The sequence below is a fragment of the Phodopus roborovskii genome, unplaced genomic scaffold, assembly GCF_943737965.1.
Source record: "Phodopus roborovskii unplaced genomic scaffold, PHOROB, whole genome shotgun sequence".
Lineage (NCBI taxonomy): Eukaryota > Metazoa > Chordata > Mammalia > Rodentia > Cricetidae > Phodopus > Phodopus roborovskii.
In genome coordinates, this window is record NW_026125506.1 from 1,971,719 (window position 1) to 1,996,279 (window position 24,561).

The window sequence follows — 24,561 nt, forward strand, 5'->3', positions numbered from 1 at the left end:
GCCCCACGCACGCCGGGCTGCTTCCTGGCCATGATGTGCAGGGTGGCTGGCGATGGCGATGGCGATGGCGATGGCTGCATGCCAGCCCTGTCTGAAGAGGTGTGGTCCATTGACTTGCTTTGTTCCCGATCCAGACATCCGTGTTCCTCACAGAGAGCTGGCCCAGGCCAAGCCAGGACTGACAGGCAGGCAGCCTTGGGGTGGGGAAGCCCTGGGAGGACCAGACGCACTGCCCCTCACCCCTAACTGCTCCCCACCCCCAGCTCGTGCCTCAAAGGGAGCTGGTGTGGGCCTCCAACAAGGAGTCGGGGGAGGCACTGGGGTCCTGCCTCCATCACACAAGGTGAAAATTAGCAGATCAAGTCAGAGGCAAGGCCCTGAGCTCTGAAGAGGCCGGCGGCTTCCAGTTGTGTGACCCTGGATGCTGAGATGGTTGTTTATGAAGGAGAGTCACGGGGACAGAAGAGTGGCATGGAAGGAAGGAAAGCAGTGGCCTTGGGGCCTTCGTGGTGTGCCCCCCTCCGCCTCCCCCCGCCGCATCGTGTGCCTCCTCCCCTGTTACCCCCAGTGTCCTCTTCTGGACCAGTCCACGCGCCCTCCTCCCCGGCCCCCTGTGTGCTCCCGCTCTGCTGGCTCTCTTGGGTGGCTGCCCTTCGGAGTGTGCCGGTGGTCTCTGATACCTAGGGTCACCTCACCCCGACCGTAGTGGAAAAGAGTGGTGTGGGAGTGGGATGTCATTGCCGCCTGGTGGCAGGCAGTTTGGGAGCTGGTTCCCTGGGAGCAGGACCACACAGCCAGCCAGTCTGAGTGTGCGCACAGGAGCCATGGCCCTCGTCCCAGGCCACTTTGTTAAGCGCGGCGACTGCTTCTGCAGCCAGCCCCTGTGCTGTTAGAACCCTTTTCTCGGGAACCTTTTGATCTGTTGAAAATGGAGAAAGGCCAGTTAAGAAACTACACGTGTGGCTGGGCAGTGGTGGCACACACCTTTAATCCCAGCTGAGGCAGAGGCAGGGGTGTCTCTGTGAGTTCAAGGCCAGCCTGGTCTGCAGAGTGAGTTAGTTCCAGGATAGCAAGAGCTGTTAAACAGAGAAGCCCTGTTTTGAAAAACCAAAAAAGAAGGAAAAAAAAAAAAAAAAAAAGGAAGAAGAGGAGGAGAAGAAGAGTACAGATGGGTTTAAGCCAAAAAGCTGGTCCCTTTCCTCCCCAGCGGGCGCCTGCACCTCAAACTGTGCGTTTCCTTCTGCACTTGGCACCTGTGCTGCGTCTTTCACTTGCTTTTGTTAGAGACAGACTCTCGCGTAGCCCAGGCCAGCCTTGAACTCACTGTGTAGCTGAGGATGACCTGACCCTCTGTCCTCTGTCTCACTGAATCCCGCTAGTGTGCGCCGTGCAGTCACATAGTGGGTGCCCAGGAAACAAGTGTCTGTCTGTGGCAGGTGGTTCCCTCGGATCCCTCCTCACTAGCTCCCCTCTCCCTTTCCCATGGCCCTTGGGCAGCTTGGGGAAGAGCCGAGAGCTGGTGAGGCCTCCACTCCCTAATGGCCCATTTTGAGAACTGCATGGCCCGGGGCAGGGCAACGTCGAAGGACGACGGAGCCGAATTTGGAAACTGACTTTTCCGTTTCCTTAGCTGTGTGGTTTCTACTTGTGGGGCCACAACCTCTACTAGCGAGCGACGGCAAACCCCATCTCGTGGCACCTGCCACAGGCAGCAGTTGCTTTGGGCAGATGCCTTTGCTTGCACGGCTTCACTGGCAGCCCCTTCCCGTGTTCCAGGAGGCTACTCATATCCGCGCTGCTGTTTCAAGTCGAGTGTAATAATAACCAGAGGCATCATCAGCTCCATTTCTCAGAGGAGCTCAGAGAGGTCAGGCACTGAGAGGCCAGGATCGCACAGCTGGGTCTGAGTGCAGGCAGCCCGCACACAGATAGAAGCCTAGTAACCCCTCATTGCCCTCATTGCGGGGAGGTAGTGTGACCCACAACACCAGAATCATGTTTTAGGAGAAAATGTCCCCTGACGGCCAAGACCCTGCAGGGAGCATCCAAATCTTCCAGGCTCTCCCCTGCCAGTTTGGGTTAGTTTGCCTCATTAGTGACCGCCCTGGGGCACAGTTATACTTGCCCTGCCTGCATCCTCACGGATCCAGCTGGCCCATAGACGGCAGAGCCTGCGGTGCAAGCAAGCACAGGGCTGATGGGGATGCGGGAGAGGCGGGATAGGCTTAGTGTTGACTGCCGACCTTCCCGTAAGAACAGAGAGCTGTGGACCCCACCTCTGCCTCTCACTGTCCTCTGAGTCAGTGCCGCGCACACGGTACAGCTCAGCCCTGAGTAGACGTTTCCAGAATAGAGGCTGGCAGTCTGTTCTGGGGTTTGTGGTGTACTGACAGTTTCTGAGGCTGCTGTCGCTGCAGAGTGCTCTCCCTTCTCCTTCCCTTCCCCTCGGCAAAGCGCACGCATGCTCGTCCCCGCCGCCGGTGCTCCGGGCACTGACATGAAAGGTCTTAGTGTTTGCACGCATCCTCCGTGCATTGTTACTGTCTCTCACTACTGTATTGCGGTGGGGAGGACGAAGGACGAATGCCCGGGTGTAAGCACGGAGGTCAGAGAACACCCGGCAGGGTCAGTTCTCCCCGCGTTTCCATGGGTCCAGGGTACCAAACTCAAGTCCCCGTGCTTGTGCAGCAAGCACCTTTACCTGCTGAGCCCTCTTGCCCGCCCACCTGTGTGAACCCCAGATCACCGCTGGCGCAGTGTAAATGCCGTGTGAGTAGTCGCTCTACACTGCTGGCCAGGGAACACAGTCATGAAGCCACACGTGCAGCACCGACGCAGTTTTCCCTCCAAGCCCAGAAGAGCCTTTGCCCCTAGAGCCTACCGCTGCCCAGTGAACAAAGCATCCCCCCACTCCTGGGACCAGCGAGGCTGGCTGTCATTTGTCACCTTGATCTAGGTCAGGGCTATCCGGTATGTCAGTCCCCACCAGCTCCAGTGGCTTCTGGCCTTTGCCATATGACTTGTGCAAATCAGAATGAATTTTGCATTTTATTCTGCTGGGCACCCTGCTCAGAGATGGACGGCCCATCAGCTCGCCCATGGCTATCGGCGAGCCTGTGTTCTTTGGATTTAGCTGGTGCCAACTGTGGAGTTGGCAAGCCTGGGCACATACACTCAGCTCTTCAGGGGTCTCTTGAGAGCAGCTAGGTTGCCTCCAGCTGTTTCTGGAAGCTTCCAGTGCCCTCCCTGGATTGCTTGGTATCTCCCTAGGGGGAGTCCACTGCCACACGCAGGAGTCCCAGGCCAGAGCATCTCGCAGTGTAGGACAAGGTGGGAACCCTTCTCCGATGGGACCTTACTGTATTAGCAGGGCTGGATTTCCAGAGAACAGAAAAGACAAACAAAATAAACGAAAAAGGGTGAGAAGTGGCTGAACTCTCTGGAGATGGAGGACTGAGATTCAGGCAGCCATTCCTTCCCATTGTGACACAAAGGGACAGTCAGTGCTGGTGGTCCAGGCCCTTCTGCCTAGCTGGAGCTTCCTTCCCAGCGGCCCCTGTGTATAGACAGGGAAACTGACACTGCAGGTCTCTGAGACAGGACCAAGGAGAGATGTGGAATGTCAGCTGTGTCAGTGAACTCTGTCCTCCCCAGGGACGGGAGCATTTTCTCTTGGGGGTGGGGGGGGATTGCATGATGGTAAAACCACGGGAATGCTGTTTGTCTGCTGACACAGCCTCCACCTGAAACTCCATGTTTGGGAACTGAGTTATGACATCTCACGGACCAAGATGGGGAAACAGATTCAGTTCATCCTTGGGTTAGCCAGTTGGAGAAATTCTATGCTCCTCTGGGGCTTCGGGACACAATATGCACTTACACAGGCACGTTGTGTTGGGTGGTGGAGGCTGGGCATTACCTGACCTTATGACAGACACCCTTTGGAGCCCCACAGTGCACAGCCGGTGAATTGCTCCCAGGACTCCCTGGGTAGTGACAGGTAGACTGTTGTGTTGTTTGCTTTCCGTGATGTTCATTCCTGAGAGGATGGAAGAGACTGGGAGGGACCCTGGCTTCCTGAGTCAGCAGTGAACCTGTGAACCGAGCCCGTGAACTCCCTAGAGCAGTGGTTCTCAACTTCCCTAACGCTGTGACCCTTTAGTAAGTCCCTCATGTTATGGCGACCCCCCCCCAAACATGAAATTATTTTTGTTGCTAGTTTATAACTAGAATTTTGCTACTGTTGCAAATCATGATGTCAGTGTTTTTGGAGATAGAGGTTTGCCAAAGGGGTTGCAGCCCACGGGTTGAGAACTTCTGCCCTAGAGGGCCAGGTGACTCCCCATGGCAGCAAAGGTCTGTGCAGCTTTCACTCCTGAAGGCCATTGCCTGGTGCCTCAAAAGCCCCTTTGTCCCAGCCCACTCCTGACACAGCATCTCTGTTGCTCTACAGGACTGTGGGGAGAGGAAGCCCTGCTGAGCAGGCTGGAGGACTGGTGCTTGGAAATGACGGAGCCCAGGGGAGGTGAGTCTACCCAGAGACACCCCCCCCACTGCCCTGATGAGCCCTTAGTCCACATGCGTCGGTGCTCCCCACCAGCCTCAGGCCAGGAAGCTCTCTCCTCAGCTGGTTGGTTAAAAAGCAGGAACAGCCGAGCCTGGAACACACGAGGAATGCCAGGACTCAGGAAACCGCAAGTGCGCTGTGCGGAATAGGCCAGCTGGGCAGGGTTTGCTGAATGCCTCTTGCAGGCCCTGCCCAGTGTTCCCGTTGGGAATGATTGTCATTGCCCCCACTTGGCTGGAGGGGAAAGTCTCTTGTCTGTGTTGCAAGCCGGCAAGTTGCAGGGGTGGGATTTGAACCCAGTTCCGCAGAACTCTGGCTCCCCGGAGTTGCCCTCTGTGCTCGTCCCTCCTGCCTAAGAAACGGTTGTTTTCTTCTGGACCAAGGTTACCTGATGTGGCCACCGAGACATTAAACCAGGATGGGTTGGACAGGCCACAGCAAGACTGAGGCTGTGGCAGTTTTATTGAGGGCAAACAGACTTTTTATACCGGTGTCAGAAGCAGAATATAGTGTCAATTTCCAGGGTCAATACAGCTGTAGTTGCAGTGATGTAAGCAGCACAGGGTACTCAAGATTAACGTCTAAGACCAATTGTCCTGACGAGCTCCCATGCTTGCTTGGCTACTAAGGGAACATGCAGAGACTCACAAGGCGGCCTGAACACTCCAGTACCTGAGGGTGTGCCTCGGTTTCTCAGGAACCGAAAGGCAGGCTGTGCCCCAGGAGCCATGGACGTGAACGGCCTATCTATGTGTGAGGCATGTCACTCAAGGCAGCCAGGCCGGGCCAGCTCCCTGGCTCCCTGCACCCAGCCCTACTTCTTATTTTTGACACAGGCAGACTTGAAGTTGGAATACTCCCAAGTAGGTAGCATACAGGCTTGTGCTGGTGTTTGCAGCATTTTACTAATAACCGCCATCACCGCCCTTCATTACCAGGCGGCCAGCTGGTGCACTGACCGACTGCCGAAGGCACCGCAGCCATGGTGGTGGAGGGTTGGGTCCTGCTGTCCACCTGAGGCTTTGGAGGCCACAGTAGTCCCAGGGGCGGGGTGGGGGTAGCACCAGGTAGATGCTTTCTTTTACCCACTTGCCACTGAAGTTGTTCACCCCAGCGTCTAGTTTGCGTCCCGATGGGCCTGCTGACACGGTTCCTCTCTCCACAGATGCACACCAGGTGGACCTCCTGACCCGTCCATGAGGCGGGGCCCCTGCCTGGGCCTGTGCCCCTGGCTGGGCATGCGCCTGTCCTTGCGTAAGGTGTTGCTGGCTGCTGGCTGCGCACTGGCCCTGGTGCTGGCTCTGCAGCTCGGGCAGCAAGTGTTGGAGTGCCGGGCTGTGCTCGGGGGCAAGCGGAGCCCACGGAGAATGCGGCCAGAGCAGGAGGAGCTGGTGATGCTTGGCGCCGACCAAGTGGAGTACCGCTACGGCAAGGCCATGCCGCTCATCTTTGTGGGCGGCGTGCCTCGCAGCGGCACCACCCTCATGCGCGCCATGCTGGACGCACACCCCGAGGTGCGCTGCGGGGAGGAGACGCGCATCATCCCTCGCGTGCTGGCCATGCGGCAGGCCTGGTCAAAGTCTGGCCGGGAGAAGCTGCGGCTGGACGAGGCAGGCGTGACGGATGAGGTGCTGGACGCCGCCATGCAGGCCTTCATCCTGGAGGTGATTGCCAAACACGGCGAGCCAGCACGTGTGCTGTGTAACAAGGACCCCTTCACGCTCAAGTCCTCCGTCTACCTGGCACGCCTGTTCCCCAACTCCAAATTCCTGCTAATGGTGCGCGACGGCCGGGCCTCCGTGCACTCGATGATCACTCGCAAGGTCACCATCGCGGGCTTTGACCTGAGTAGCTACCGAGACTGCCTGACTAAGTGGAACAAGGCCATCGAGGTTATGTATACACAGTGCATGGAGGTGGGCAGGGACAAGTGCCTGCCTGTGTACTACGAACAGCTGGTGCTGCACCCCCGACGCTCGCTCAAGCGCATCCTGGACTTCCTGGGCATCGCCTGGAGTGACACAGTCCTGCACCACGAGGACCTGATTGGCAAGCCTGGGGGCGTCTCCTTGTCCAAGTGAGTGGGGCCCCACAGCTCCTCCCAGGCCCCAAGCGGCAGATCAAGTCTGCCCTTCTTGAGCTGTGCTACTTTAGGCAAGTGTCTGTGCCTCTCTGAGTTTCAGCGTCCCTCCGCGTAATGGGGAAAGGTTTGGGAATTGGGTGACTGAAGGCCGAGTCTTGCACCAGATGGGTCTCTCCTCCCCTGTAGCCTTGTGCTGTGGAAAAGCACAGATGTACAAGGAAAGCGTTCACTCCACACCAAAGGCCCTGGCACCTGTAGGAAGCTGATGTCCTGAGGGATTTTCAGCCTTAACCTTAGTATTTGATGGGTTCTTTCCTTGGGGGCAAATTGCTCATGCTAGTCATAGTATCATAACATGTTATTTTTAAGGAAACACAGGCTGGGCTGGCAAGATGGCTCAGTAAGTAAAGGGGCTTGCCATGCAAGCCCAGAAACTGAGTTTGCTCCCCCAGAACCTACTTGAAAGTAGGAAGAGAGAAGCCACTCTGCAAGGCTGTCGTCTGATTTCCACAAGGCATCATGGCAGTGCCCCCCCCCCCATCAGGTGCATACACACATAATAAAAATAAGTAAGTAGGCCAGGCGTTGGAGGCAGAGGCAGGTGGATCTCTGTGAGTTTGAGACCAGCCTGGTCTACAGAGCAAGTTCCAGGACAACCAGGACTGTTACACAGAGAAACCCTGTCCTGAAAAACCAAATAAATAAATAAATAGGAACATAATGAAAGAGGAGCTGGGGGTGTAAAATGCTCACTGTGCAAGCGTGATGGCTGAGTTCAGCTTCCCTGGCACCCACATAAAAGCCACGTGTGGTTGCCTCGGACTCATGAGTCCAAAGGGGCAGAAGGCAGGTTCTGGGGGGTGGATGGCCAGCCTAGCCAGCCAGTGAGGTTTGGGGAAGACTGTCAGAAAGCAAGGTGAAGTGATTGGGGACATCAGCATCTGGCTTCCACATATACTGCACATATGAATAGACATGCACACGTAGACACACTCATGCACACACACATGCGCGCACACACACACATGCGCGCGCGCGTGCGCGCACACACACACACACACACACACACACACACACACACACAGGGAAGCCTCATCTGCTTCACCAGCACACGGTTCTGCTTCCTGGTTGTGCAGCTTCCCTGAGGCCCAGCGCCCTGGCCGCACACTCACAGCTGATGGTGCAGGGCTGTCCATGGGCCAGGGCTGCCCTTCCTGCTGCCCCATAGTCACGGAGCAGGGCGTGTCCCCCAGCCTGACAAGACTGTCCTCTCTCCCCAGGATCGAGCGGTCCACGGACCAGGTCATCAAACCCGTGAACTTGGAAGCACTCTCCAAGTGGACCGGCCACATCCCGGGCGACGTGGTGAGGGACATGGCGCAGATTGCCCCCATGCTGGCTCGGCTCGGCTATGACCCATATGCAAACCCTCCCAACTATGGGAACCCTGACCCGATTGTCATCAACAACACACACCGGGTAAGGGTGTGTGTGTGTACACACAGGAGTGTGAGCGTAGGCCTTAGCGGGATGTGACTGAGCATCCATGCTCTGCCTGACGGACTTGGCAGTACCAGTGCCGGTATTTCCACTTTGGCTTGGGCCTTAAGAAAGCTCGGGGTCAACAGATGTCCTCCTCTGCCTGTCGCCTCTTTTGACCTCAGGGCTTATCTACCTTTTCTTCCTGTCTCCCTGGCTCTTTCTCCTGTGTGCAGAACCCTTCAAGAAAGAATGGGCCACCGGGTAGTGGTGCACACACCTTTAGTCCCAGCACTCAGGAGGCAGAGGCAGGCGGATCTCTGTGAGTCTATAAAGCGAGTTCCAAGACAGGCTCCAAAACTATGTAGAGAAGCCCTGTCTCAAAAAACCAAAAAGAAATGAAAGAATGGACCATGCTGTTGCCCCCTAAGTTATCATGTTGATTTCTCACATACCAGAGCCTGGAGCTATTGAGATTCCTGTGGTGAAGATACTTAGGGAAGTGACTTTGACAAGGCATATTATAAGGACAGCCTAGTGACTCATGATCAAGTCTACTTGGCGTCCTCCAGCTTCTTGAGTGCTTGGGGTGCATATGTGAGCATCCACAGAGGCACCCTCGTGGTTACAGTTCTGGTGTGCCGTGGGATATGATGAAGCCGACACATTGCTGTTGGAACATCCAAGAGCAGTGCATCACCCCCTGGTGCAGTTATGTATTTGAGGTGTGCATGGGCCATGCTGCGTGTGTAGGTGTGCATGGGCCATGCTGCGTGTGCAGGTGTGCATGGGCCGTACTGCGTGTGCAGGTGTGCATGGGCTGTACTGCATGTGCAGATGTGCAGAAACACTCTACTACCCATGTGGCTGCAAATGCCCCTGAACGTGTTTCCCACAACATCACCCCCACACTTCTGAGAGCAGCCAGTTGTTTGTTTATGGAGACTGTCTCCCTGTGTGTGTCAGCACTGGGGTTCTACCTCACCTGTCTCCTGAGTCGATGGACATACATAGGTGTGTTTCGCCACAACCACCATTTCAGTGGGGTTTTTGGGTTTTTTTTTTTTTTTTTTTTTTTTTTTTTAAGACATGGTCTTGCTGTGTTGCCCAATTCCTGGGCTCAAACCATCCTCCTGCCTCAGCCTCCTAATAGCTACAGCCACGGGCACGCATTACAATTCCCAGTTAGCCCAAAGAAGTCTCCGTCGCCTCTTCTCAAATCTATGTGCAGCGCTGGGGATGTTCCCAGGGCTCAAATGCCAGACAAGTGATCTACCCCTGAGCCACATCCCAGCCCCCGTGCCTCAGCCCTGATGGGGACACAGCCCCGGCAAGCACTCCTGCACAGCGGCAGCCTGGGTATTCTCAGTGAGACTGTGGTTATGTCCGTTTTTATTATAAATGTTATTTGTTAACTCTTACTCACAAACAAGTTGTTCCTCCAACCCCATCCCCATGTTTTATATGCTTTTCCCTACAGAGGCCCCACTTGGCCTTCAGAGACAACGAACCAGGGTTTTAGGTCACAAATGTGGGTATGTTGCTTGTGTCAATCAAAAATAGGACGAGGCCGGATGTGGCACAGTGATAGAGCCCTTACCCAGCATGCACGGGGCTCTGCGTTCCATCCTAAGTAATAATAATATGCTAGATATAAAAAGCAGAGCCCCCACAGTGACAGAAATCCAGCTCTGGGCATCTAGAAGGGGCCACAGCTGCAGCAGGAATGCATGCTGAGGTCCCATCCGTGTGTGTGTGTGTGTGTGTGTGTGTGTGTGTGTGTGTGTGTGTGTGTGTGTCCAAAGCTCCCAGGGAAAAGCCAGGAATTCCAGTGAATGCTGGTATTGGATCAATTCTTTGAACCTTTTTTTGTTAAAAATAAAACCGTGCCTAATTTTTGCCCAGAGAACCAGAGACATTTTGTCCTTGGATATCTGGTCTTGGCGAGGGCTCTGGCTTGATCTCCACAGTGTTCAGCCTCTGCCGAGAAAGGACACCTCTGAGGAAAAGCCACGTGGCAGCCAGTGGGCAGGTGCAGGTTCTGGAGTGCTGCGGGCAGTCTCCCTGTCCTGGGCCACAGTAACTCAGTGATGAGAGCTGCAATCGTGAGGCTGTGCCCATATGGTTGGCTCTGTGGCACCCAGCCCCAGGTGGCCATGGGGCAGGAGCTGGGCCACACTGAGGCTGTTGTAGAAATACAGGGGCAGTGGTTTGAAGACTTCAGCCCAAAAAAACCTATCAGGTTTCTCTTTAGTCGTTTTTATATGGAGTTCATGTTGATTTGTTCAAAGACTTCACATGCCAGGCTGAGTAAAAGATTTTTGCATTGATGGGTATTAAGTTGCACGGCTGGGTCCCATTTGACCCTGTTTACAGCAGCAGCTGGCACTGTCAGGGTGCCGCCCACGCCCTCAAGTCCTCAGTCTTGCCCTGTTTAACCTCGGTGGTTTTACTTAACCCCACCTCACCTCTGTGGTCACACGGTCGCAGAAACCCCTGGTCCCTTCCAATCACGCCCCTTTGCTTCGCCCTCCTGGCACGTCCCACGGCTTCACATGCCTGTGACGGTTTGTGTGTACTGGTACCTGTGTCTCAGCTTCATCCTGTCAGGAACAGATAATGCAGGAGATCAAGAGCTCCAGTCGCCCGATTAACACTGTCCCGTGTAGGTAGAATCAGAGGGAAGAGCGATGGGTGGATGGATGGATGGGTGGATGATAGACAGACAGATGGGTCTGTGTGGAGAGATGAAATGATGGGTAGATGGGTGGGTTGGTAGGATACAGAGATGAAAGGAGGGGCATGGGAGGGGAGTGTGTAACTGATAGGCGGGCGGGCGGAGAACTAGAGGGACACAGGCTGGGTGGTGGGACAGATGTGTCAGTGATGACCTGGATTTTATTACTCTTTGCCTGTTTCTGCCACAGTGACACTTCCCTTCTTTCCTAGGTCTTGAAAGGAGACTATAAAACGCCAGCCAATCTGAAAGGATATTTTCAGGTTAGAAGGCCAAGAGCGGGGAGTTCTGCTTTCTGTTTCCCTGACTGGAACCCAGCTCAGAGTTGGTCCATGGCTGCTCCACTTTGCCCTGGAAGAATGATGGATGGATGGATGGATGGATGGGTGGGTGGGTGGGTGGGTGGGCGGGTGGGTGGGCGGGTGGGTGGGTGGGCCGGCGGGCAGGGAGGCAGGCGGATGGATGATGCATAGATGGATGGATGGGTGGATGGATAGATGATGGGTAGGTAGGTGATGGACAGATGGGTGTATAGATGGATGGATGGATGGATGGATGGACGTGTGGGTGGGTGGGTGGGTGGATGGTGGATGACACCTATCATAACCCTGGGCAGTGTTAGGTGGGGATGAAGTCTCTTTAGTGGCTCATGTAGTCAAGGCCAATCTCAGGAGTACTTTTCCTGAGCTGTCCCACCCTTTGTCCTCTGGCTAGAAGGTGGCCCAGGGACTCTGAGGACTTCATGTCTCTGAGTTAAACCCCGTGCTACTAAGGTGACAATTGCCAAGCACATACCAGACACCTTTCTTCTGTGTCAGGAAATGAGAGCTACGGGGCCATGGGGTATGTGACCAAATGGCCATGAGCCACACTTCCCCATGCCTCCCACAGTTGGGCCCACCGTCCTTGAGGTAGCTATCCCCGAGGGGCACTCCACACAACATCAGGATAGACGACGTCAGGATAGGTACGGCTTATGCCTTCTGACGGCGTGGACCTGTGCTCTTCTGAGGCCTAAAATGCTATATTTCAAATGATGAGATGGACCTTGCATATGTGTTTATTTTTATAAGTGGTGGTGCTTGTTTATACATGCTTACAAGTTCATAGAGAGGTCAGATGTGAACATCAGGCATCTCCCTCAATCTCTGTCTACACACACAAACATATACACCACACATACACACAGGCACACACACTCACACATGCACACCACACATGAACACACACCACATACACTCAAAAACACATGTGTGCACGCACACACGCACACATGCATGCACGCACACCCTGCCTTTCTGCCTTGTGATTTTGAAACAGAGCCTCAGTCACTGTTTGTGCTGCACCAGCTGTGTGGACCACTCTATGGCAGTCATTGTTTTGAGGGTCAAACCATCAGCGCCTGGGTTCAGGGACAGCGGCTTTTTGCTGCTGCCTCCTTGGGCCCCTGTGCACATTTTCATGCCGATTGTGCTTCCACGGCACGCCCCGCTGTCTGTAGGATTTCCCTGTCTGCTGGGTGGGGTCGTGGCCCTTTTGGATGGACACATCATGTATACCGATGTTCCTGCCCAAACTGGCTCAACCCTAACCCTAACCCTTCCAAGGGTTCTAGTTTTCCCAGTATCTTACAAGACGTCCTACATGAGGAGGAGAGTATAGATAGCATCGAGGCCTGGACCATCACTAGGGTTGGAGGCCTGGGAGGGTGGAGCAGATGAACACAACACAAGGTGCCCCTGTCTCTTGGGGGAACCTGGAGACAGAGCTGCCGTCACCCTGTCCCGAGTACAGTGTGTGACCTGTGTGTGCGAGAGAGACCGAGCTGCCGTCACCCTGTCCTGAGTACAGTGTGTGACCTGTGTGTGCGAGAGAGACAGCTTTCCTGGTGTCTCCATAAGTAACCAGTGAGACCAGGACTGGGCCTCCTAAAAGGAAGGAGGAACACTCCCCACCCCCATATCCACCACTTGACCCCTTTCTCTGCCTGTCTCCCTCCAGGTGAACCAGAACAGCACCTCCCCGCATCTGGGAAGTTCGTGATTTCCGGGTAAGCTTTCCTGTTTCCACTTGGAGGCTCCCAACCCTGGCTGAAGTGCCCACCCTTTCAACCTTCTCAGATGTGCCCACTAAGGTGGACAGATCCGTCCCATCTCGTTTCTATGGTGACTGGCTAGGGAGCTATTTATAGGATGGAGGCTTGGTCTGTGGAGGAGCAGGAAGGACCATGGAGGCTGGGATCCTAAGCCACATGGAGACCCAGTAGAATCAGTCAGACCCGCCTGGTAACAAACCCAGCCATGGCTCAGAGCAACGACTGTCCTCAGCAGCCATCGTGTCATCTTCTGCCCCCGGGGCGTTGGGCCAGGTGATGCCTTGTGTGTAGGACACGGACACGAGGGATACACAGCTCCACCACTGTACCGAGAGCCCCGTGGCCTTCCGTGTCACACAGCCTGTGGCCGATTTCCTCCAGTGCCATTTGCAGGCTTGGCTCTTTCTGAGGGATTTGATTTTGCTAAGAGGTAGGGAAAGGGATTTTGAGCTGGGGGCATCCAGTCTCTGTGACTGTAGGGTTCCCTGATGGATTTATTCCAAAGAAAGGAATCGAATCTGGAAGAGGAAACGGCTCCCCAGCTGACTGCAAATCTGTTAGAACCAGCCCATTTCCAAAGCCAGCTCAATCCTGATTGATCGTTTAATGAGATGCCACATACAGGGCCCGCCAGCCAACCAGTATGGATTGGATGAAACTCATCGCATTTAACACACAATTTCTGGGGGTTTGGGGCTGTGGAAACCGGAGCTTCATGCATTGAACCCCAAGCCTGGCACGTGCAGGCACGCGCTCTACCATGGGCCTGTGTTCCTACCCTTTTACTTTTTGAGATGGGATCTCATTAACTGTCCAGGGTGGGCTTGAACTCACTCTGTGGCCTCGACGGGCCTTCAACCTGTGACCCTCCTGCCTCAGCCTGCTGAGTTATCGGGAAGACAGGGCTGGCCTCATTTATTCTTTGTAAATTAGGGAGGCTCTTTGAGACCAGACTAAAATGTAGGTGAGAACTCAAGAGCCAGTTTCAAATTTAGATTCTTCTGCGCCATCTGTAATGTATGAATGTATATCTATAAAACCTGTGCCCTCCCAGGAATGGACAGAGACCCGTATCGTCCTCTGGCTTCTGTCGACACCTGCACCCACATGTGCACAGACACACAATGAAATAAGTCGCATATGGTGGCTCACAGCTTTCATCCCATCACTGGGAGTGGGAGGCCGGGGCGGCTGGATCTCTGGGTCCTGTGCCAGCCCTGTGGGTCCTGTGCCAGCCGGGCCCATATATGGAATTTCAGGACGGCCAGTGTTGTGCATTGAGTCTCTGTCTCAGAAGAAGGGAGGAGTAGAAAATAAAATGAATAGAGGGCCTTTACTTCAGCATCACCCCAGACTGACACCGCCCCCTTTCTCCGCCTCTGCAGGGCTCAGATGCCTGAGTTGACGTCGTGTGTACACGGAGGCCAGACGAACCCAAGCACATGGATTGCTTCCTCTCAGTGGTGCCATTGGTCCACAGAGGTGGGTGGAGCCTTCGTCTCCGTGGAAACGGACTCAGAAACTCTGCCTTCGGATGCTTCAGGGTGGACGTGGAGGAGCAGACTACTTCAGCTTCAGAAACTTAGGAATTTTCTATTTTTTCCTCCTTGAGAACTTTTTTAAAAAGAATTGAATTTGCTACCTTCCCTGATGGACAAGCCCCCTCGGTGGCCTCATTTCCCGGGACAAGACCCGTCCGTGCGTGACAGGTCCCTCCCGTTGACTTGGACTCTGAACTCAAAGGATTTATTTAAGAGTTTAATATATGGGCTTTCCTCCATCCCGTAGTCCTACTCAGTTTCACAGAGAAAAGGAATCAATTATTTGAATAAAGTAAACAGGCTGCTGTCTGTGCCTTACTTCACACAGAGTGAACACGGTTCTTTCGATCTCTCATGAATGGGTGGCAGCTAACACTGGAAAGCATACCTGTGCTGCCAAGGACACACGGCTGTGTTCCCATGATCCCACAGGCAGAGTAAAGGAAAAGGCAGGGTCCAGAAAGATGGACGTGGAGGGTCTCTTCTGGTAAAGTTTGTGGGCACTTGCATAATTCTCACCACAAGGACGTACAGCAACACAGATAGCGCATTCAGCTCAGCTCGTATACCCGGGGTTCTGTTGGAAGGGGAGCGAGCAAACATGCATCGTATCCACCGGCCCCTCTGGACGGTGTGCCCCAAGACCCCTCCAAACAGGCATGTCATTGCAGACCACTTGTCTCAGGGAAGACATACCAGCAGCGCCTTGGAGTTGTTCTTCCTGGAGGCGTGAAAGGGCCATCTTCTTTCAGCTCTGGCCTGCTGAGTTTACAGTGGGGGTGGGGTCCCTAGACGCTCGGTAACCAGCTGGGCCAAGAACAGTTTCCTGACGGCTGAGAAGTTCACCCTCACCTGATGGGGGGCGGTGTCCTTCTGCATGCTTTGAATATGTGATAACTCCCTTTTACACACGCCTGGCCTGATTCCTTGGGATAAGCTGTGAGGCTTGGGGAGACCATGGCTTGCAGTGTCCTGGGGTCATGGATCTTGGAGGCAGGCTGACTTGTGTTATGATACCTGACATCGGCAGGGAGGGGTCCCACCTTGGCATGCGACAGACATTCAGGCCACAGTGGGAAGTAAAGCAGAGAGGGGCTTACCGGGGCGTGACTGGCCTTCCCTTCCTCTTCCTCTTGCATCTAAGTGTCCCCGTGTCCCGTCCCCCCCTCCCACCCTCCTCCACCCCCCCCCTGCTGCCCACATGCAGGGCCGGTCTCTTCCTTTTAGCTCACTGTCTCTGGAAACACCCTCTGGGACATACCCAGAGCCCTGCTTATCCAGTCTTCCAGGCGCCTCTGCACGCGGTCAGGCTGATGATGCAGTTGCTTTCTGACTCAGTGCTCAGTGGCGGGTGATGCTGCTTCATCCGTACCATGGAGCTCCCTAAAACTCAGTAAGATTACGAAGGACATCCGAGGGTGGCATGGGCCGTACCCCTGTGTGACAGCATCTGCCACCTTCTCTTCAAACCAGTGAGAGGGTGACCATGCCTCATGTTTTTAAATTGCATTTATGTGTTCATAGGTGTGTGGGTGCACACACACATACCTCAGAACGTGTGCAGAGGTCGGAGCACAGGGAGTTCATTCTTTCGTGCCGTGTGTGGTTCTAGGGACTGAACTCAGGTAGTCAGATGTGGCAGCAGGTGCCCTTGGCTGTGTCACTCCTTGATTTTTTTATTTTCTTCTTCCTGTTCATTCACTCCTCACTGAAAGCATTACGAAGGCTCAGATGGAAAGGGATTCTGGCACTCCGGAGCCAGGGAGTACCACAGGTCACAGTAAGTGTAACAGCTTACGGCGGTGCTCCAGGGAAATGGTTCCCCAGTGAAGTTGCTACAGTCTGGCTCTGGACCACGTGTCTTAGGGTCTGGACCAGGACAACTCTTCTTACAAAGGGAAATGTTTAATTGCGGTGGCAGCGTACAGTTCAGAGGTGCAGTCCAGTATCATCGTGTAGGCGAACAAGGCAGCATGCAGGCAGACACGGTGCTGGAGCTGAGTCCTTACAACTCGATCCAAAGGCAACAGGAAGTGAACTGTCGCACTGGGCGTGGCTTGAGCATATGTGAGACCTCAAAGCCTGCCCCCACAGTGATACACTTCCTCCAAGATCATACCTACTCCAAAAAAGCCACACTTCCTAAATAGTGCCTATTCTCTTTCAAACCACCACACAGCCCCAATGAAATGTTTTCCTTTAGAAAAGCTGCTGTGGTCATGGTGTCTCTTCACAGCAAACAAAAGCCCTAAGACGTTGGATAGTAGCTTTCCTTAGACTTTCCCAGTCTTTAGCAGCTCCTTAGGGCCCCTCAGGCCATTAGAGAAAAATCTCATACAACTGGTTGGAAGGGGTTCAGTGACTCTTCCCCACTCTGAGGGAATGTCGATGGTCAACAAGACTGGGGTGCAGTCATCATTTGCAAGCAGACACTGTTGGCCTCTTGCAGAGGTGGCCTAGCACCTCACAACTGGCGCTTGCCACAAAGCTTCATGACCCCAGTTTCATCCCAGGAACCCACATCACATGGCAGAAGAGAACCAACTCCTCCAAGTTGATGTCTGACCTCCACATGCGTGCTGCAGCATGGACTCCAGACACAGGGTGGAGGTGAGGGGAAGGAAGGAGGAAGAGAGAGAGAGATCAGCAAATTAAACAAAACTCTCAAAGCTGGGTGTGGCACACATCTGCAATCCTAACACTCACTGAAGGCTGAGGTAAGAAGGGTCACAAGTTCAGTGCCAGCCTCGGCTGTGTGGCGACTGAGTGTCTCGAACAAGCAAACACCCTGGAGTGTTGGTTCATGACTTTAATCCCAGCCCTCCGGAGGCAGAGACACGGGTGATCTTTGAATCTGAGTCCACATAATGGACTCCAATCTCAAAGAAAAAAAAAATCTCACCAGGCATTGGTGGCACACACCTTTAATCTCAGCCCTTGGGAGGCAGAGGCAGGAGGATCTCTGAGTTTGAGGCCAGCCTGGTTTACTTAGCAAGCTCTGGGACAGCCTCCAAAGCTACAGAGAAACCCTGTCTCCAAAAAAAAAAAAAAAAAAAAACCGAGACAAAACCAAACGAAAAAACCCAAATAAATAAATAAATAAACCCTCTTCTGGACCTGTACCCCAGTGCACACACAAACTCTTTCTGGGGCTGCAAAGATGACCAGGGGGTGCAATGGTTAATTTCAATGCCAACTTGCCATAAATGAGTCACTTGAGTAGTGAGCTCCCCTGCTGGACTTTCCCAGTTGCTTTGATTGACATGGAAGACACAGGCTGACTGTGGGTTGCACTTTCTGGTAGCAGTCCAGACAATGGGGGCTTCAGGGGAAAACCGCCTGCCTTCCTCTCTCGTGGCCCTCCCCCTCAGCGCTGTGTTGACTTACCCAGTTGCCACTGCCGACTTCCTTCACTGACCTCAGAGCAGGATCGCTGAGGCACCAGCCTCGGGCGGGGACTGAGCAACTACTGGGTTTCAGCCTCTCAGGGGTGAGACGGCACTTGTTGTTTGGTTTTTAGAGAGACAGGGTTTCTCTGTGTGGCTGTCCTGGAACTGGCTCTGTAGACCAGGCTGGCCTCAAACTCAGAGATCCACCTGCCTCTGTCACCCGAGTGCTGGGGTTAAAGACACGGGCTACCACCACCTGGCCAGTTGTTATTTTAACTTAAGATGACTTAGTCAATTCTTTCAGTGTATGGATCCTTCCTGTTGGCCGTGCTCCTCCAGAGAACCCTGAGTAATACATCGGGTAAGAGGCACATTCTGCAGGGACCTGAGTTTGAATCCCCAGCACTCACAAATCTGGGCATGGGTGCATGTGCCTCAAGTCCCAGCACTGGGGTGGTGTTGGTAGTGGCAGTGACATGTGGATCTTGAGAACTTGATGGCCAGTCAATCCCACTGAAACAGTGAACTTGAGGTTCAGTGAGAACTTACCTCAAGGCAATAATACGAAGAACATGAGTACACACACACACACACACACACACACACACACACACGTAACGAGAAGAGGTTTTTCCTCCCGCCGCCAGGTCTAGTCCTGCTGCTGCGCCGCCAGCCCGCCATTTGTAATGAGTACGGTTTATCCGCCTGCCGCCGCTGGTCTTGTCCCGCCACCACGCCGCCAGCCCCAAATAATACACAGAGACTCTGTATTTGATACAATACTGTTGGCCCAGTTACTTGTTTCTTATCGGCTAGCCCTGCCTTTAATTATTAACCCATTTCTGCTGATCTATGTTTTTCTCTTACCGGGAGCCGGCGGCATACTGCTTTCTTCAGACTCTCCATCTTGGCTCCTCCTTACTACTTCCTATTTCCTCCTTGTCTCCTAGTCCCTCCTATCTTCCTTTCCTATTGGCCAACAGTGCTTTATTATTAACCAGTATGAGAAACGTATATACATAATGGCATCTCCCATCACACACACACACACACACACACCCTACAACACATCCAATACATCCAATAAGGAACTTTTGGATTATGTTGCGTTTGTTTTGAGACAGGGTTTCTCTGTGTAGCTCTGGCTGTCCTGAAACTTGCTCTTTAGACCTGGCTGGCCTCGAACTTCCCAACCTCTCAACTCTCCAAGTGCTGGGATTAAAGGCATGAACCACCATGCCCAGTCACAATAAAAAAAACTTAAACAAAATACAAACCCCTCCTCCTGCTGGGTGCTGTGGCTCACACTTTGATCCCAGCGCTCAGGAGAGGCTGGTGACCTCTATAAATTGATGCCAATCTTGTGTACGCAGTGATTTCTAAGCCAGGGAACATCAATAACACCTCTTCCTGTATCTACCTGAACAGTAGCCCCTGCCTCTCGGGATGGACAGTACCACTGCTGGACGGAAAAGAACACCCAGCCAGATCTTTGCTGTTTCCTCCCCTCGGGCTGCATGCAGACAGCATGGGAGCTACCGCTGTGGAATCTGGGGTTCTAAGAGCTAGTGGGTCAAGCTCTGTGACTCTCCAGGCAGACATGATAGTCTGCCTTCCAGAGGCTTCCATGTTCTTAAGTGCATCTGCGATCATCAGGCTCCTCACACTGTCCAGGTTCCCCTGAGCAGATGTTTCAGATATAACGGATAATTTCCTCTCTCTGTCCTTCCTTTTTTTTTCCCCCTGAGACAGGGTTTCTCTGTAGCTGTGGATCCTGTCCTGGAACTTGCTCTGTAGACCAGGCTGGCCTAGTTATGCCTGCCTCTGCCTCCTGAAAGCTGTAGTTAAAGGCGTGTGCTGCTTCTGCCCAGCTGAGGTCCTCAGGCTTAGAGGCAAGCGCTTTACCCACCAAGCACTTCCCCAGCTTTCAGTTTTTGTCCTTTACTTTTATTTTTATGCATATAGTTGTTTTGCCCACATGCATGCACTTGGGTGCCCGGTGCTCAAGGAGGCAGAAGAGGACCTCAGAGCCTCTGGAACTGGAGTTACAGTTGCATATAAGCTGGCAATGTGGGTGCTGGGAACAGAACCCACGTCCTCTGCAAGAGAAACAAATGCTCTCAACTGCTGGGTTATTTCTCCAGCTCTCCCCAACACCTAGTGCTTCCTAGGGTCCGGGCTTTGCAGACCTCACCGGCAGCCCAGCTTTCTCTGTACTGCAGGGCCCTCTGAGACTAAAGCAGAAACCAGAGGCTGCGTGAAGAAACTTTTAAAAGGGAACCAGGTTTGCTGATCTCAGCCAATCTGGGTTTCCAATCCTGCCAAGTTCAGTACACCATGCCTATTTCTGTAGCAGACTTCAAAATAAGAATGAGACATGTGCCATGGCTTAATGTCACTGTCCTAAGAAAAAGTACATGTGCTAGACTTTAAATATATCAGCTTTGAAACTGCCACCTAAGGATTGTTTCTATGGTACCAGCCTATTTAAAGTTGTAACTGAGGCAGTTTCCCAGGGGATGCAGACGCCACAGGAGGATCGATCTGGGGCACGGGCAGTGGGGGGACCATGGAAGCTCTCTTTGAAGGCTGAAAAGGAGGTGATGTCTGCAGAGGTCCTTGACTATATGGAAGTCCCTGTCTCACCTCAGAGAAGAAAGTGGTGACTTTGAAACCCACGTGCCTGCACTCCCGGGGGTGGGGCCTGGTTCTGCTCTGCAGTTTGCTTCAATCTGCGGGCACCTGCCTTCTCTATATTCTCTTCTCTGGAAGGGTTGGGATGGGCCACGGGGTGTCAGAGGGCCCGCCACATCTCTGAGGAGGAGCCGTGTTACTTAGAAACCCTTCCTTACACGTCTTAGTATCTCACTGGGAAGCTAGACATGGGCCTAGATGTCCCTAAGTCCCAAGGCTGGGTCTTTATCTGAGAAGTGACAGGAGGTAGGGATAGATATGAGCCCCCTGAATCTAGGCCTCTGGATATTTTTTGTCCTTGCTTTCCCAAAGGTTGAACATTTGAACTAAGAATTGTTTTATTTCTTAAGACAGGGTTTCTCTGTGTAGCCCTGGCTGTTCTGGAACTCACTCTGTAGACCAGGTTGGCCTTGAACTCAGAGATCTGCCTGCCTCTGCCTCCGAGTGCTGGGATTAAAGGAGTTCGCCACCACCAACCTTTGAGGCTTGGAGGTTTCCCTGTAGTTAGGTCATTGGCCTAGATTCCAGGGGCTATATTCATCTGTCTCCTGTCACTTCTCGGAAAAACCCTAGCCTTGGGACTTGGGGACGCCCAGGCTCACATCTGTGAAACAGGTCCCCACCTCTCCCATGTGGGCCCCAAGGGTTTGGTGCCGGGCCCTGAACCCTTCTCAGAGGGTCCATCGTGCCTGTCTGCCCGTCCATGGTGTCGACAGCTTTTCTAACGAACTCCTCCTCACTCCCCAGCGATCTGTTTCAGGGCCACTCTTGCCTTCTACCCATTTCATTATATTGCTTGGGTGTAGCTCCTAGGCACTCGGCGCATTTTAACAGGACTAGTGGATGGATTTACTTATCAGTCAGCTTGAAATGTCATCAGGGGAAAGTCTGGATGGATTGTCCAGCTATGACTGGCCTGTGGGGGTGTCTATTCGGGATGGTCTTGGTAGTTACTAGGTGGGGGAGGACCCAGCCCACTGAGGGCAGCACCAGGGTCGATGGGTGGTCCTGGGCTGTCTAACAAAGCCAGCTGAGGACGAGCCTGGGGACGAGACAAGAGGACCACCCAGCTAGCAACATTGCTCTATGGTTCCTGCCCTGATTTCTCTCAATGGTGAACTTGTTACATAAAAGAACAGATTCTATCTCTAGGTTGGTGTTTGTCACCATTTCTAACCCTTTCACACAGTCCCTTGTGTTGTGGTGACCACAATCATAAAATTATTTCCTTCATTTGGTTTCTCGAGATAGGGCTTCTCTGTTTAACAGTCCTGGACCTCGATTTGTAGCCCAGGCTGGCTTCAAACTCAACAGAGATCCGCAGGCCTCTGCCTCCCAAGTGCTGGGATTAAAGGCTGGCGTGTACCACCACTGCCAGCCTAAGATTATTTTCATTGTTCCTGCATAACTGTAATTTTGCTACGGCTATGAATCATAATGTAAATATTTTCGGAAAGACAGAGGTTTGCCAAAGGGGTTGTGACCCAGAGGTTGGAGAACTGTGACTCTACATGGATTGGTGATTTTGTCTCCCCTATTTAAGGGTTAATCCAGTGGGGCAGGCTCATCTTAAAATCATGTAAATTCCCACCCAGGTTCAGTTGGGTCTTTCTGAGTTCTGACTCAGAAAAACTTTCTTTTTTCTTCTTTTTCTTTCATTTTCCAAGACAAGACCACACTACTTAGCCCTGGAACTTGCTACATAGGCCAAGTCTCACTGAGATCCAATCTCCTGTGCTTACCCAGAGTGCTGGGATTAAAGGTGTGTGCAATCATGCCTGGCATATTTCTTCCTTTCTTCCTTCCTTCCTTTCTTTCTTTCTTTTCTTTCTTTCTCTCTCTCTCTTTCTTTCTCGTTTGAATTCTGGTCAGAGCCTAAGTGTGGTAAGGTTTTTGTTTTGTTTTATCAAAGATGGCTATCTTGCCTAAGGACCAGTATTCCATACCCGCCATGGGTTTGTGAAACTCCTGTAGTATATGTGCAAGCTCCCGATGCCAGACATTTCTGAGACTTGACTATATCATAAGCTTTTCCTTTCAGAGGATTATGAAGTAGCCAATCAAGTCAAATTGAGGTTGAGCTCCTAGCAAGGGGGGTGAGACCCAGACACACCTTTGTCAGAATACAAGTAAACTTGTACTCTGGTTGTGCCTGCCTGTTACTTTCACTTTGTTAAATGCAGGGATATTCCTCCCCAAACGTCAGCACACTTTTAATTTCCATGCTCTGGGATTCCTTGATCATTCTCTGAAGGGCCCCTCCCTGCCACGTGATTGATCTTTTTGCTGGTTTATCTTATGACACAGCTTCCCCCTGCTCCCCCAGGCAGTTTCTAGATCTCTAGCAACTCGAAGCAGAAGCCACAGAGGAACACTGCTTATTGGCTCTCTCCCCAAACTCACCCAGGACCACCAGAGCATGGTGGCACCACTCAGAATGGGCGGGGCTCTCGCACATCGATCCTTAACCAGGTTAATGATCCCACAGACTTGCCTACAGGCCACCTCAGATAACTCTTGTGTGTGTCCAGCTGACAGGAAAAACCAAAAATAAAACCAACCAGCCAAACGAAAAAACCAAAAACCCCACCAGGATGTGGCCTTTTAACTATGAGAGAAAATTTAACCTGTTCTTTAACCCGAGATGGCATCAGACCATAACCTGGCAAAGTGCAAGATGAAACAGGTTCCTTGCTTGGCCGCGGTGGCGCACGCCTTTAATCCCAGCACTCGGGAGGCAGAGCAGGCGGATCTCTGTGAGTTCCAGGACAGCCAGGACTACACAGTGAAACCCGTCCTGAAAAACCAAACCCAAACTAAACCAATCAAGCAAAAGCCCCGCCCCTCTTCGCCTTAGTTATTTATCCCAGCAACAGAGAAGTAACTGGGGCGGAGAGGGAAAAAAGTCAAAGCCGCTCCCTGGAGAGAACGCTCGGGCGCTCCTGCCCTCTCTTCCCTGGAGTGTGTGGGCCCAGGCCGGCTTTGCTGACTTCGCGCCACTGCTCCCGGAGAAATCAGGGACGGGACCGGCAAAGGGAAACGGGTTTGTGTTACAGGCTGCCCGGAACCTTTTCCTGTCCACAGCAGAGAGGGAAAAAAGCCCGGAAGCGCGCGTGCTGATCGGATCGGGTCCGGGAACCCCTCGCCTCCGCTCCCGGGGACGCCGTCATTACTCAGGATGCCCGCCCGCGACAGGCATAGGCTTCCCCGGACCCGTCCCCTCGCCGCCCTGGACACCTGACTGACAACGGCGGGACCCAGGTCCCGTGAGAACCGGAAGCGGCGCGGGCGGGAACGCTAGTTCTTCCGGTACGCACCCGTCGCCGCTGGGTGACGTCGTTCCTGCGCGCCGGGATGGCTGCATCCGGGTTCCGGCTGTCGGGCTGCTCGCAGGCTCTCGGAGGCTGGGGAAAGCCGTGAGCACCGACCGCGATCGCGGGGCGAGGTGAGCGGCGGGGCCGGGGCGGCGTCCCGGGAGCGCGGGCTGAGCCTCCGCGGCCCGGGTTCGCAGCCGGGGCCCGGCCGGGGCGGGATGGGGCCCGGGCCGCCAGCGCCCCGCTGCTGACACTGAATAGCCAGCCCCGCGCGCTCGTGTTGCGAGCGAGCGCTCCTGGACGCTGTGGGGTTTGCTTTTATTTTTATTTTTTTTAGCAGCTCCGTGCTGGGGCCGCGACGGTGGTGTCGTCTGTCATCCCGGGGGGGGGGGGGTCCAGGGCTCCCTGCCGCCTTTGAGAGCTTTGCACTCGTAGCTGAGGTTGGAGGTTAACCGGTGCGCAGTGAGGAGGAGCAGGGAGACGTCTGTTAACTAACGGCTAAGCGGTCCCACGCTGCTAGAGGAATCTCGCTGTACGTACGGAAGACCGCTGCCCAGTCGGTGGCGTCGGGCACTGAGGACGTTAGTGTGCTGTGTACCGCGCTGGGGTTTTTGTGCGTGATAACCACGCACAGGGGCGCTGGTCGAGGTGGGCTTTGAACT

At 53.6% G+C, this 24,561-nt stretch overlaps 1 protein-coding gene across 1 annotated transcript in view; it reads left to right on the forward strand.

The window, feature by feature from the left end:
* Tpst2 (tyrosylprotein sulfotransferase 2) overlaps window positions 1-14,822 on the forward strand; it is a 33,242-nt gene extending 18,420 nt beyond the window's left edge. The window contains exons 2-7 of the mRNA XM_051176427.1: window positions 4,454-4,525; window positions 5,733-6,644; window positions 7,931-8,129; window positions 11,079-11,129; window positions 12,868-12,916; window positions 14,347-14,822. Of these exons, the coding sequence (XP_051032384.1) occupies window positions 5,764-6,644; window positions 7,931-8,129; window positions 11,079-11,129; window positions 12,868-12,909 (1,173 nt within the window). The 5' untranslated portion in view covers window positions 4,454-4,525; window positions 5,733-5,763 and the 3' untranslated portion in view covers window positions 12,910-12,916; window positions 14,347-14,822. The remainder of the gene's footprint in view (window positions 1-4,453; window positions 4,526-5,732; window positions 6,645-7,930; window positions 8,130-11,078; window positions 11,130-12,867; window positions 12,917-14,346) is intronic.
* The last annotated feature ends 9,739 nt before the right edge of the window (window positions 14,823-24,561 follow it).